We start from the raw sequence: 13,258 nt of genomic DNA, 5'->3' as shown, positions 1-13,258 counted from the left end.
TTATCACAGTCACAGAATGTGCTGGGTTGGGAGGGACCTATCAGAAACATTGAGTCCAACTCCTGGCCCTGCATAGAACACCCCAAGAGTCACACCCTGTGCTTCTTGTCAGTGTTGTCCAAATGCTTCTTGAACTCAGTCAACCTGGGGAGCTGTTCCAGTGCCCAACCACCCTCTGGGTGAAAAACCTTTTCCTAATATCCAACCTAAACCTCCCCTGACACAGCTTCAGGCCATTGCCTCAGGTTCTGTCACTGGTCAGGAAGAGATCAGTGCCTGCCCCTCCTCTTCCCCTCATGAGGAAGCTGTAGACTCTGATGAGGTCATTTATATCCCATTTTTTTCTTGCACACACAGGTTTTCCTGGAAAAGTTGAATTTTCCTTTACAGGAACTTTACTAAAGTCAATTATGATATAATGGTGGATAGAAATAAATCCTTATTGGTTTTTTACATGGATTTTGGTGTCTAAGAATAGCACTTAACTATTTCTGTTAAACTCCCAAATGTGAAGATTGGTTTTCACTTTCAAAACCTGGTGGGTTTAGGACTGTTCTAAATGTAAGCATGCCTACATTGTGAATTAATGTATAAGCAAACAAAAACAAGCATAAAAGGAGTTAGTAACATTTTATTTATTCTAAGTTCCAGAACCCATACAAAAACCACATGAAGGACCTGGAGAGATGGGGAAGCCTGTGGTCATTCCAAAAGAGGAGCAAGAGAAAATGAAAGAAATGTTTAAAATAAATCAATTTAATTTAATGGCAAGTGAAATGATTGCACTCAACAGATCTTTACCTGATGTCAGGTTAGAAGGGTAAGTACTATATGTTGTATTAAAAATGTACTCTATTTAAATGAAGAATGTGCAAAGACTAATCCAAAGCAACAGTTCAGTTCTGGAAGATATTACTCTTCAAGCAAACAGTTGGAGAATTTCCTGTATATAAGACACTTATTTGTAAAATAAGATGGACCAGCAGAAACTAGTTTTCTTCAGTGTTATTTAACTTTGAATCTGATTACAAGTATGAAGCCTGTTCAGGGAACAGAAATTATTTTGGTTGAAGGAAAGTTAACTTAAGCATTGGCATTTCAGGAAAAAATCAGTTGTTTAAAAAATTCATGCACTGCTTGTAATGAGGCAGACTAAAATTCTGCATTGTATAAAATAAAAGAGATTGGGTGATGAGAGAAATGCTTCAAAAATTTTCTTACCTAATGAAATGTGCTAAGCCTCATTTAGATTGCATTATAATGTTTTCTAATATCCATCTGGTTTGTTTTTGATCTTGCCTCTGGAATATTGATCCTTTCAGAGCTATTTGAGTCATAAGTAATTAAAAAGAAAATTGTAGCCTTATTTTAACAAAAAATAAGATTGCTTTACTCTCCTGGGATTACTCTGGCAGAATAGCTGATGACTCCACTCACCTCAACCCCCTTTCTTTATGAAAGGGACATTCAGGTTGAATAAAGCTTATGAAACAAAATTTTCCTAATTATCTACATTCTCTTGCAAGAATCAGATGCTATAGAAACCCCATTTCTTTAGAAGCTCTGCTGTTGTATACACAAGGCCTAGCTGCTGGAGGAATTTGTTTTCATCTCCTACCTCAGAAGATAATATTAGCAGAGTGAGATGATGCTCTTGCTGCTTTTCATTTTTAATGAGTGATAAAGATCTGGTTTGTAGGTGCCTTCATCCGTTGTGATGAAAGTGATTCTGTGTAGCATGCAAGTTCCTGGTAGTGCTAGTGTTCTTAATAATGGAGGCATATTTTTCAAAATATGATTTCACAAGTTTGAAATAAGGTAGGTTTTCAATCGATTTTCAAATATGAAAACATACATTTGAGGATCTGAAAAGTTGACTCAATTGTTGAGGTCTAGACTTTGAATTAGCCAAAAATGGAGAGAGGAATTGTTATAAACTATTAAAAAATTATTACCTAGGCATCACTCAAGCTTGCAATCAAGTGAAATTGCAATTTCAAAATCCAGTTTAGCTAGATAGAAATTTCTGTCTTTCACATTTGGCTATGCTCTGCAGCTATTGTGTTTCACAGTAAGACATGTGCTACAAGTTTTATAATGTTGCATTTGCTTCTCTTCCATTTTTTCTGGATATAATGCTGTTGCTATACTCTGTGTGTGAAAGTGGAATCGTAGTATAAAATTTTAGGTACAGTCTCAGGACAGAGCTGGATTTTTCTGTTCTTGTAAATTCCTGCCAAAATTTAACATTTACATGTGTTTGCATTTTTAGTAGTTTTTGAGAGAAAAATGCTTCCCCAAAACCTCTTCCATTTGTTATCTTTTCAGTGTGTACTTTATAAGGTTGTGCTAATTAAGAAGTCGTGGAGTACGTTAACATTTCTCTGGGAAATTTGAGAACAGTACTGTGTTGACAATGCAAGGGTATCTTAATCAGTATGGGTGGATCAGTATTACTATTCCAGAACACTGTAACCATTTTCAGAATTGTGAAACTTATAAATATACTCTGGTGTTGTGTGTATGTCTTATGAAACTATTTATCTGATTAGCCAAAATACTCGAAAGTCAGAAACACTGTGCTGCATTAGTGGAATTACTTCTGTTATAATTTGTTCTATCTATGTCCCTGGTAATATGGAAATAGTTTATGGAGAAGGAGAATGGGTAATTTTTAATCATTTCTTACCACATTTATGTGTCTACAGCACAGCTGCCAGTAGTACTTTCAATCAAGGTTTTGAAAAAGCAGGATATGTTCAAAGGCGCACTTAGCTATTCAACCATGTAATTATTTTCTTCACAAGTTTTGTGGGTTGCTTCCTTTAATGTGGTGTGGTGGAAAGAAGTGATTATTTCAAGTCCTCTAATTCTCCAGCATGTCAGTTTTTCTGAAGTGCAGAAGCCTGCAGAGGTTTTGCCTAGTGGTTAATCGTTGGAAAGCTGGTGGAATTAAGAGTGCCAGGACCAATTTGCCACATGTATTTAATGGGAATGGCATAACGTGTCAGCTGGAGAGCAGCTTTTGCAGTAAAGTGCATTATCCTTCAATTAATTTCTAGTTCTGCCAAACCCCTATCACCTGTGTAAAGACAAGTGTGTTGGTCCTGGAGTGCTCATAGGTTAATCTCTGCAGATGACCCACTCAGGGCATCCTGTTTATGTTGTGGCCAAGAAATTTTGTTCCCTTACTAGAAGAACAAAAATACGAGCTTCTTTAATAACTTCTAGGCACTTCTCCAGCTAAGGGAACTCCTCAGTACAAGACATCTACAGAAGCTGACATCTCTGTTCTGGCAAGTGTCCCCCAGTTGTATTTACGGGTTTACATTTATTTTTATTATTTGGCACAAAATTACTGAGGCACATGGACACCTATAAAATCATTGACATGTGCCTGAATTGCTAGTCACCTTGTGTCTGTTATCATTGTTCTACTTCTCTTTTTCCCAGCTGAGTGTGATTTGCTCAACAGAAAAAGCTAAACCAGAAGTAATTTTTTTTAGCCTGGATACTTCCCAGAATCTGGACTGGGACATGTTAGTGTAACAAACTAGTATAATGGACAAGGCTACAACCTCTGGACAAAAGCTCTTGCAGGGGAATAAGCAGCTGTGCATGCCAGATTGGTTTTAAGTTGTTAATAGAATAATTCTTGCAAGTATGTCTTATTCTAGTCTGTGAATCAATCATCAGAGTGGGAGTTGATTCACAGTTGCCAGGAAAATATGCAGCTGTGGGCTTGACATGACAGCAAAGAATAAAAGATGGATGATCAGGAGCACTAGTGTCTTGCCTTGATCTTGCTGAAGATGAGGGAGGCAATGAATAAAATAGGTGCCAGTGAGTAAAGTATGAGTTCAGCTTCTCCTGTGTGCCTTAGATTGGTGTTCGGACTGGAAAGTAGGGGGGGGGTTGAAAGCATGAAATTTGCACGTGTTTTGTGACTTGGTTTGGCTCTCGGTGCAGTTGGAGGTGACTTCAGAAACTGCTTTGCAAAATGAAGAATGAGTATTGTGTTCTAAGACTGAGCTTTCCAGCCTGAATTCATTATTTAACAATTTGTGGAATATATAAAACTTTTAAGTGGACATTTGTTCCCTTTTGTGAGAGTTTAAACCAAATTCTGAGGTTTTTACACTTGGAAAGAGCTGCTTAAAACACCCTTCTTTTTCAGGCACAAGGAATCAAGGCTTCAAACAATGGAGGCATAGCTGGGACAGAATGATTTTGTGTTCATGTAGGCTCTGGTCCCCACTGGATCTGGTGATGCAGTGCTAGCAGGGTGTCATATTTTGCAGGCTGAGATTTCTCGGAAAGGTGATGGGCTTCCCCAAGCAGATGTGCAGCAAGGAGGAGTATCCACGCTCCTTGCTGATCCCTCAGCAACCCTTTCTCCAAGGCTACAGGCTCCATACAATTTGGCATAAAAGGTCTTCCTTGTCATTTTTCCCTGTTTGGTATAATTTTGCCAGAATTAAAGGTATCAGACATCTTGTTATAACTCAGTTAGTTCTGCATAAAGTCTGGGATCTTTTAACTATCATTTTCTCAAACTGTCTGTACTCAGGAAGGTAGGTGTGCTGGCATTTTGAATGCTATAGTTCCTGTTAGGGTATAAGCAGAGTTTTTAGCCAGATGGCCCTACATATTTGAGTGAACTGTGTTTGAATCCATACAAACTGTGACTTCAGCCACTTCATGGAAAAAAGAAAGGTGCATATCTCTGAGACCTTCATGTTTAACTGGTACATTAATGTTGTCAGATTATTATTATTGAAGGGGTTTTTTTTCTGAATCAAACTACCCTGCTCAGTTCCTGCTGCCAAGCTTCCTTTCACAACTGGGAGGAAGTAGACAATTTTCCAGGTTAAAAACCATTCTTCCAAGTTTAAGTTATACATGTATGTTGGGGAGTTTATGGCAATTATGCTGGGCTTCTTTCTGAGTAAATCTAGTAAAATAGTAATTCTGACTGATTCTGTCATATCTTTGATGAGTAAGAACAGAATTTGGATTTAGGCACTGTTAATTAGATGATACAATATAATGCTTTTCAGTTACCACAATCTGTTTTTCATATCTATGCTTTAAAAATGTTACGTTGATTTTAAGTATGAAATATGCATGTGAGAATACACTGGAATTTCGATTTTTTTACCTGTAAAAGCAAATTTATTTGCTCTATGCTTTAGGATTCTACAGTTGAATCAAAATATAACATATCCCTAAAATTAACACAATCTCAATGTGAGGAAAATAGCTTGAGTAGAACTATTTGTTGTAATACAAATGAAAGCACACATGCAAGAGCGTGCTCTTGGAACTCAAACGTGATATTTCGTGGGTTTTTAAAAGGCAGCACTGAAGGTATTTGCTTCTATGTGAGGCTTGTGAAAGTGTGCTTTCTACTTATAGTTAGTTTAATTCAGGAGAATAGCTAAGGGCATAGTTTCATACTACATATAATTTGGTATAAATGTGGATTGCAGACGAAAGAAGTTTTCTCATCACTTCTATTGATACTAATCTGATGATTGTGTGGCCTGGATGTTCACTGACTGGATGGACACCAAAAAGTGGAAAAAAATTACAGTTTGTTGATTCAGCAAACTGAAGCAACACACACAGCAGCCATATGACTACCAGATCTGGTTGAAAGAAGGGAACGGGACAAAAATGTAATGGTGAAAGGTGGGTTTGTTGCTTTCTGCAGCAGCCCACAGTCACACTGGATTAGGTGGAATATGGTGGGGAAAAAAGCTTTCTCAGAACCTGAGTTTTGAAATCCCCATAAGGCCGTAGGGATTTAAATAGCTCCATAAGTTGTGATGCAGTTTGTGAACACTAGGTATTCATTTAGCTCTGGTCACAGTAATGTAAACATTATAAAAAAAGAGCAAAGTTGTCAACATAAATGGTGGAAGACTCAGGAGCTTTTGATGCAAGCTAGAAATCCAGGCTATTAATTAACCTGGCATCTGTAAAGAAAATCTGCTGACCTCATCACCAGCAATGTAACTTTCAGCAATGTCATGGAAGTCTGAAAGCATGTGAGGTATTAAAGACTTTACTGTTCTTTCAAGCAGGATAGCTTGTTACTGGCCCCTTGTAGAGTCAGTGTTTGGAATTGTTCTTGTTCACATTGGTTTAGTGAGTTAGCTGAAAGAAATTCCCTAGAAACCTTTTTCCTAGAGAAAGCTTAGTGGGGAAAAAAAACCCATTAAAAATCAGCTTACTTCCTGTAAAGTTTTTTTGGAGGGGGTTAGCACTATACACTCAGATATAGATATAGATATATATATAGATATAGATCTATATATATATATGTATATATATCTATATATTATACACACACACACACACACACAGATGTATATGTGCACAAATACTTGGCAATCTCCTTCTTAGTTGTAATCTTTTTATTCATGCTTATCCGTTTTGGATGAGCTGCCATATCCGGAAATTTATTCAGATTGTTAGGTCAGGTATGGAAAATAATTGGTCTAGAGATCTTAAGGTTCAATTTCAGTCTCTGTGGACAGAATTGCTTTTGCTTCTGTCAAGAGATGCTTTTCTGTGATTGCTTTTAGGACAAGGAAAATAGTCAATTGCAGCTACTATTACTTTTATGTAGTTCTGCTTGAATTCTGTAACCACAATGGTTTTAAGAACCATTTTGGATTTTGTTTTCAGGGTTTAAAGAAGATTTCTACTTGACTCATGAGATAATGCGACCTTTCTTATATCCAAATCTTTGAAATCAGAAGAAAGGAAAATTTCATACTCTTGATGTCAGGTAAATTATGTAATACTATTGAAGGCAGATATTAAGCAGGCTGCGTTGAAATGTCTAGATAAGGATAAGGGATTTGCCTGCATTCAGGGCACCTGTTCACAAAGATTAATTGAAGTTGTGATATGAATTATAGAAAAGAAGGCCTCTTCCTAAAATGAATTGCTCTGATTTGATTGGAAGAAGCAGCTTCAGGGTAGTGTGAAGTTTTGTTGCAACCTTATCTGCAGTGCTTTCTCTTTGTTCAGTTGCAAGTTAAGCCATGGCTGTGTGCAAAGTCTGAGTAGTGAAATGTGGTTTGGTATGTTACAACAGCCAGTGATCCCATCTTTCTCAGAAGAAGTGCTTTTAGTCCTTTCGGCTGTACTGCTTCTGTGTGAAAATCAGATCTTTATCCAGCTTGATTGTCTTCAATTTAGGAGCTTGGAGCATTCTTATAATTTATATAAAAAGCAGATTCACTAACACCTGCTCTTAAATGGTATTGTGAGGCTGCTCCTTATACTAGATGGTGCTTGTGGGTCCCTTCCACGTCAGCATATTCTGTGATTCTGTGATCCAGGAAAGACTAAGGCAGTGTCTACCAGAAAAACACCATGTGACTTGAGTCCTGGTGGTTCTTGTTGTAGTGTTTTGACAATTTCTCTGACACTCTGCCACAGGGCGTTCTCCCTTGATGGAAATGTAGGTCAGTCTCAGCAGCTTCGGGGTGACTCTTGCAGTCTTATTTCAAAACTTGTTTTCAGTTGTGATTTAAGTAGAGAGGAGGTTTTTTGTTGGGCATAGCTGTGCCTCAGCTCTGTTACATTAACTTTATTGCGGCCTATAACTTAAGGCATATGAACAGGTAAGCAATGGAATGCTGACATTTTATAGCACTGCAGTGATATTCATCAGATATCAGTAATTAAACCTGAGGTTTCACAGGGGGAGTTCAGATTTTCCGATTTTGTTTTCTATCGATCTGGAATTAACTTTTGTAACCTCAAAGGAAAATAAATGTGTGTTTTCAAGTCAAAGGATACTGATGCTTGCTTTCCAGAGACACTCAATATATTTTGATACTGAAATGTGTGTTGTTTGTACTGCATCAGTAATATTAAACAAATTTATTACGGAGGCTGTGCTGTGTAGTATTTCCTCAATACTTCAGCTCTAACCTGATTTTCAGCAAGACTTGGATTATTCCAATGTGTCATTGTCAAATTTAAGTCCTGAGATGCAGTTTATTTATAACTGCAGTTTTTATTTATAACCGTTGTTTGTAGTGTGCTAGATACAAGATTGTACTAAATTTGTAAGATGACTAAATGTGCTTCCCTTCCTGCCCCAATCTGTTGCTAGTTCAGCTTTCAAAAATGCATTACCACTGTGTTATCATACTGCACGTACGAGCACAATCTGAGCTCCACTGGGACTTCCCAACTGAGCTGCTCAGTGCACAGGAGACGCTCTTGTGTTCCTTCTCTGTCCTTTATCAGAGTGCTCTGGGCTGTGTGCACTGGGCTAGAAAACAAGGATTGCATACATGTTTTACTGCTGTTAATGTTTTTGAGCCACTGTAAATTATTGTTCATGACTTGTTCCTTTGAAAGGCTGGTGGAATATGGGAATAAAACTGGAAACAAGTAGAGCAAATCATGGCTCAGGTAGTGTCTGACTCTGTTAATTTTCATGATTAGGTAAGCATCAGTGGCCTTGTTTTGAAAAATCCATATAAAAAATAATGTTCCAATGTGTAACTTCTTCTCTCATTTCTCCTCTGTGGAGAATAACATGTTGGCAGCATCAGAAGGTGAGACATTTGCCCTGTAGTACTTAGAAATTTAGCATTTATTTCTAATACAGACTATAATTATGGCCTCATCTTTCTAGAAAATGACCTAAAATTTATTTCATGTTTTGCCTCAGTGAATGAGGTTTTCCTCATTGTGTCTCACTGCATGAGCATTATGGTAGTGTATAACTGATTTCCTACAAGACCTCTTCCTTGCTTGTAGCTTTGTTTGGGGTGTGATTTTTTATTTTAGCCTATGAAAAGGTATTTAAGAGCTATCCAAATGGTAAATCCTTGTTTGTCACTTTCAGAAATGATTTAGCATAAGTTTGAAGGATGTGCAGACAGATCACTACCAACATTGTAAATAGGTGTCTTTCAAGATTTGCCAACACTACACATGTAGCACTCAATCTTGGGTTTCAGAAATGATTCCTAAATTGATCTGTGAATGCAATTTCTTAACATTGATAAATTGCCGAGTGCTATTCTGTAATAAGATGGCTGCACAGTTGGGGGTTTTCCTAAAGTAATAGTTGGAGTGTTTGTCAAAGACCCAGCAGTAAACTGAGAGAGGTGGCATGAGGACAGCGCAGGTGATGTTCCAAGTTTCTGGAGTCTCTGCATGCCTGGCTGTGGGTAGCTTTTTTTATCTCTGGGTTGGAGATTGAGCAGATCAGATAGGTGTCAGAAGAATTTCACCTTCTGATGAATTCAATTGAAGCATCTTGTATGATCACCTGGTAGATTTCTTCTGCCCCTGCAGTGGTGAAGTGCATTTGTTTCCTTATTGCCTCAGCAGTGTGAGAGAAGAGAGGCTTCCATTTCTGTCAGATGTGGAGAAGGATTGAGTGTATATTTGGTTGTGTTGTAGAAAGTGCAAAATGAAAAGTTGTCTTCTTTCTCTGCAAGTTTATGCTGAAGCTGCAATTAAACTCTGAGATTTAATGGCTTAATTTTATTTGGACATAATTGCCTTACTTGTTGTCTCTTCTGGTTATTTTTGTAATGTCTCCTGTGGACTATTTGTACTCTGGGCTGAAAGAGAATGCAGCAAAACAGTTTATTCAGAGGCTCTTCAGATGCATTTGAAGTAGCATCAGGTAGTTTCCAAGTGGTTATACTTAATCTATTGAATAAAATTCTCAGAGTTTTTTTTCTGAACATCTCTTGTGTATAAAACCTGTAGAGCTTCTATGAAAGATTCAACTTTCACCTTCACAGAGAGTCACAATAATGGAGAAGCAAAACAAAACTCCATTGCTTTTAGCCTTTCATTTTAAAAACTTTTGTAATGGATGTAAAACTTTGAGTTCTGGCTACAGGGTGTAAGGGGCAACAATGTGTATTTATTTTGCTGTCATTGTTCTTCTTTAGCAGTGTTATATGCTAGGATCTGTCCAACTTTCTTTGCTTTTAGTCCATTAAACTTGATTTCAAGTTATAAAGTATTCTGACTTGTTACACTGCCCTGTGTTCTTGGGGAGATGCAGACCTAGGACTAGCTATGTGGTTGTAGTGAACTGGGCCAAACTATTCTCACAGACCCATAGAATCGTGGAATGGTATGGTTTGGGTTGGAAGGGACCTTAACGATCACCTAGTTCTAATCCCCCTGCTGTGGACAGGGACACCTTCCACTAGACCAGGTTGCTGAAAGTCCTGTCCAGCCTGGCTGTGAACACTTTCAGGGTCATCCACAAACTGGGCAACCTGTTCCAGTTTCTCATCACCCTCACAGTAAAGTATTTATTTCTATTATCTAATCTAAACTGACCCTATTTCAGTTTAAAGCCATTCTCCTTTGTCATGTCATTACAGGCCATTGTAGAAAGTTCCTCTCCAGCTCTTCTATACCCCCTTTAGGTCCTGGAAGGTGCTATAAATTCTCTTCAGAGCCTTCTCTTCTCCAGGCTGAACAACCCCAGCTCTCTCAGCCTGTCTGCATAGGAGAGATGCCCTCTGGTCATCCTTGTGGCTTTCCTCTGGACTTGCTCCAACAAGTGCATGTCCTTCTTATGTTGATGGCCGCAGACAGAATGCAGTACTCAGTATTCTGAATATGTGATGCAAGATTTCAAAGAGATGAAATTCTGTGAAGAATATGTGTGAGCATCTTACAGAGGTCAGAGCAGAGTCATGTCTTTACAGTTATGTGTTTGTAAAACAGCTTTAAAAAGTATAGGTACTAAACTTAATTATTTTTTCTCACATCTGATTTTGATGGGGCATTAAAATCTTTGATAATTTTAATTCTATTTCCTATGTAATTTTCCACTTTATTTCTGTTGTGGTTTGACCCCAGCTGGCAACTAAGCCCCATGCAGCCACTTGTTCACTGCCCCTACAGTGGGCTGGGAGAGAGAATCAGAAGGGTAGAAGTGAGAAAACTCATGGGTTGAGGTAGACAGTTTAATCAGGAAAGCAAAAGCCACATAGGCAAGGAATTCATTCACCACTGCCCGTGGCAGGCAGGTGTTCAGCCATCCCCAGGGCTCCATCACCTGGAACAGTGACTTGGGAAGACAAACACCATCACTCTGATCATATTTTAACAATCTGGTCTATTCTTTTTATGTGTTTTTAGGTAATAGGACAGAAGTCTCTGTTTGTATTTAAAGTATATGATGTTTTTGGGGAGTTCCACAATCTAAATAATATATGGAGTCACATTAGCTGAGAGTTTACATAGTGAATTCTGTAGATTAAGGAAAGGATGATGCATTCCATGTGGAGTAGACATTCTCAGCTGCTGTTTGGAGTCTTCATTAAATTACTGGAGATGGTATGCCTTCCTAATATTATGCACTCAATTTTAAAGCTGTTTGAGGCATGATCCAACAAAAGGAACATAATGTATTAGTAGCTCATTAAAATTCAAATTATCCTTAATTCATAGGCTGTGTGTCATACCCCTCATGGTTTTATTCTGCTTCTAATGTTGCATAACTTGGTTGAAGCTAATGCTGTATTTTAAATTCTATAGTAGTCTTTTCTGGGGTAATTTGTTTTCAAATGAAAGACAAAAAGAATTCTTAATTTAAATGTTTGTTAATAGAATAAAACATGAAGTTTCCTTAGAAGGCTAATGTCTAATCATGGGCATCAAGTGTTCTCTTTTATTTGTCTTATATTCTGCAGTGATGTTTTCCTGGGGGGGAAGGAGTTACCAGTGTTTTCAAAATTAAAACCAGGAGGTTTTATTTATAATGTATTCATAACAATTTGTACAGATATAGCTAAAAGGTATATGGAGAAGGGCAGGTAAAAGGGATATTAAAAAACAGGTCTCATACCATCAATTCTTTCAGTTACCTTGTCTGCATCAATGAATCTTTCCAGAATAATTTCACACCAAACGCTTTATTAAGAATAGCATTCAAAAATGCCAAGTTTTGTTATGAAGCACCCTTGTGTTACGCCTGGCAGCCTTTCACGTGTTGGTAAACAAGTGTCATGGGTTAAACCCAGCCAGCAACCAAGTGCCAGTGCAGGGTCACTCCTAAATTGTTAGCCCAGGAAGAGCTGATCTCTGGGGGGGAGAATCGACATGATTCATTATGGCAAAGTGGAGATTCACCTTCTGCAGAAGGGATGCCTTGCGGTAGGGAGGGGTGTCCCCAAAAAATTCCTGTAAGCCTTCCTGTTGGTGCTAAAAAGTTCCCCCTCAAAGACAGAACTCAAATGTTTTGATATATTTATACTTCAGACAGTGTAATGCTGTATAAACATTGTAGTCCCTGATCACCTGGCTGATGTTTATACCAGTTCATTGATTTGAGCTCAGTAAAATAAAATCTTCTGTAAAACCATGATAAAAGGCAAGGCTGAAGATGAGAGATTTCGTACTACAATAGTAGATCCTGGGGCTATCGCAGCATGATATTCCTGGTGAATGACACATTGTTACTGTTTTTCACAGAGAACTGCTAACAGGCTTCTCTTGACTTTTTTACAAATATTCTTCCGAAAAGTAGAGGAGCAATGGTGGATTTGTATTACTATTGTAGCTGAATGTCTACAGTCAGAGACTTATTTTCTGGTCTAGAGAGCAGTGCAGCAGAAGGAATAAAACATTTTGGTTTTAAAGTAGCAAAGCAGACTGAACAAGTGGCAAACATGGAGATAAAATTACATGGCTTATGATTGAATTTTTCATCTGAAATTCATAGCATTTTTGTGAAAACCTATTTTATTTTTCAAGGGTTACCAAAGAAGTAACTTTTTCAGTTGGCATGCTTTGCAAGTTTTTTTTTTTTTTCACATGTGAAATAAATCAGGATAACATAGGGATATATGGAAGCTTTCCATAAAGATTTTATTCATAAAGATTTATTAGTTCAGTGTGATGAATAATTAAATGGGGCATAGTTGTATAATAAGTAGGTATAATATTGAAGGCAGATAGTGCCTGATCCTACTGCTTCAGTTCTCAGAAATGATTTCACAGAAGCTCTTCCAGGTATTTCTTCATTTGCACCTGGACTTACTGATCCTTTTTGAGATGTCTGTGCATGCTGGGCTTTTGTCACCACCTCAGAGCTGAAATGCCGGTTTGCTGTGAGAGCTGCTCTCTCTGAGAAGTGCTCTGGCTGAGTTATCCAGAAAATAAAATACTGATGTTGGGAGCCTGGTTCTGGCTGACATTCCTGGTGTCACTGTCTGGCATGCTGCCACCATAATCC

The 13,258-nt window shown here is 37.9% G+C and overlaps 1 protein-coding gene across 1 annotated transcript in view; it reads left to right on the top strand.

The window, feature by feature from the left end:
* GALNT1 (polypeptide N-acetylgalactosaminyltransferase 1) overlaps positions 1 to 13,258 on the top strand; it is a 67,465-nt gene that overhangs the window by 29,431 nt on the left and 24,776 nt on the right. The window contains exon 4 of the mRNA XM_008637512.2: positions 646 to 820. Coding sequence (XP_008635734.1) covers positions 646 to 820 — 175 coding nt within the window. The remainder of the gene's footprint in view (positions 1 to 645; positions 821 to 13,258) is intronic.

Source organism: Corvus brachyrhynchos, unplaced genomic scaffold, assembly GCF_000691975.1.
Source record: "Corvus brachyrhynchos isolate BGI_N302 unplaced genomic scaffold, ASM69197v1 scaffold7, whole genome shotgun sequence".
NCBI classification, from domain to species: Eukaryota; Metazoa; Chordata; class Aves; order Passeriformes; family Corvidae; genus Corvus; species Corvus brachyrhynchos.
The sequence above is the reverse complement of the archived record's forward strand: the minus strand, read 5'-3'. Positions and strand labels throughout refer to the sequence as shown.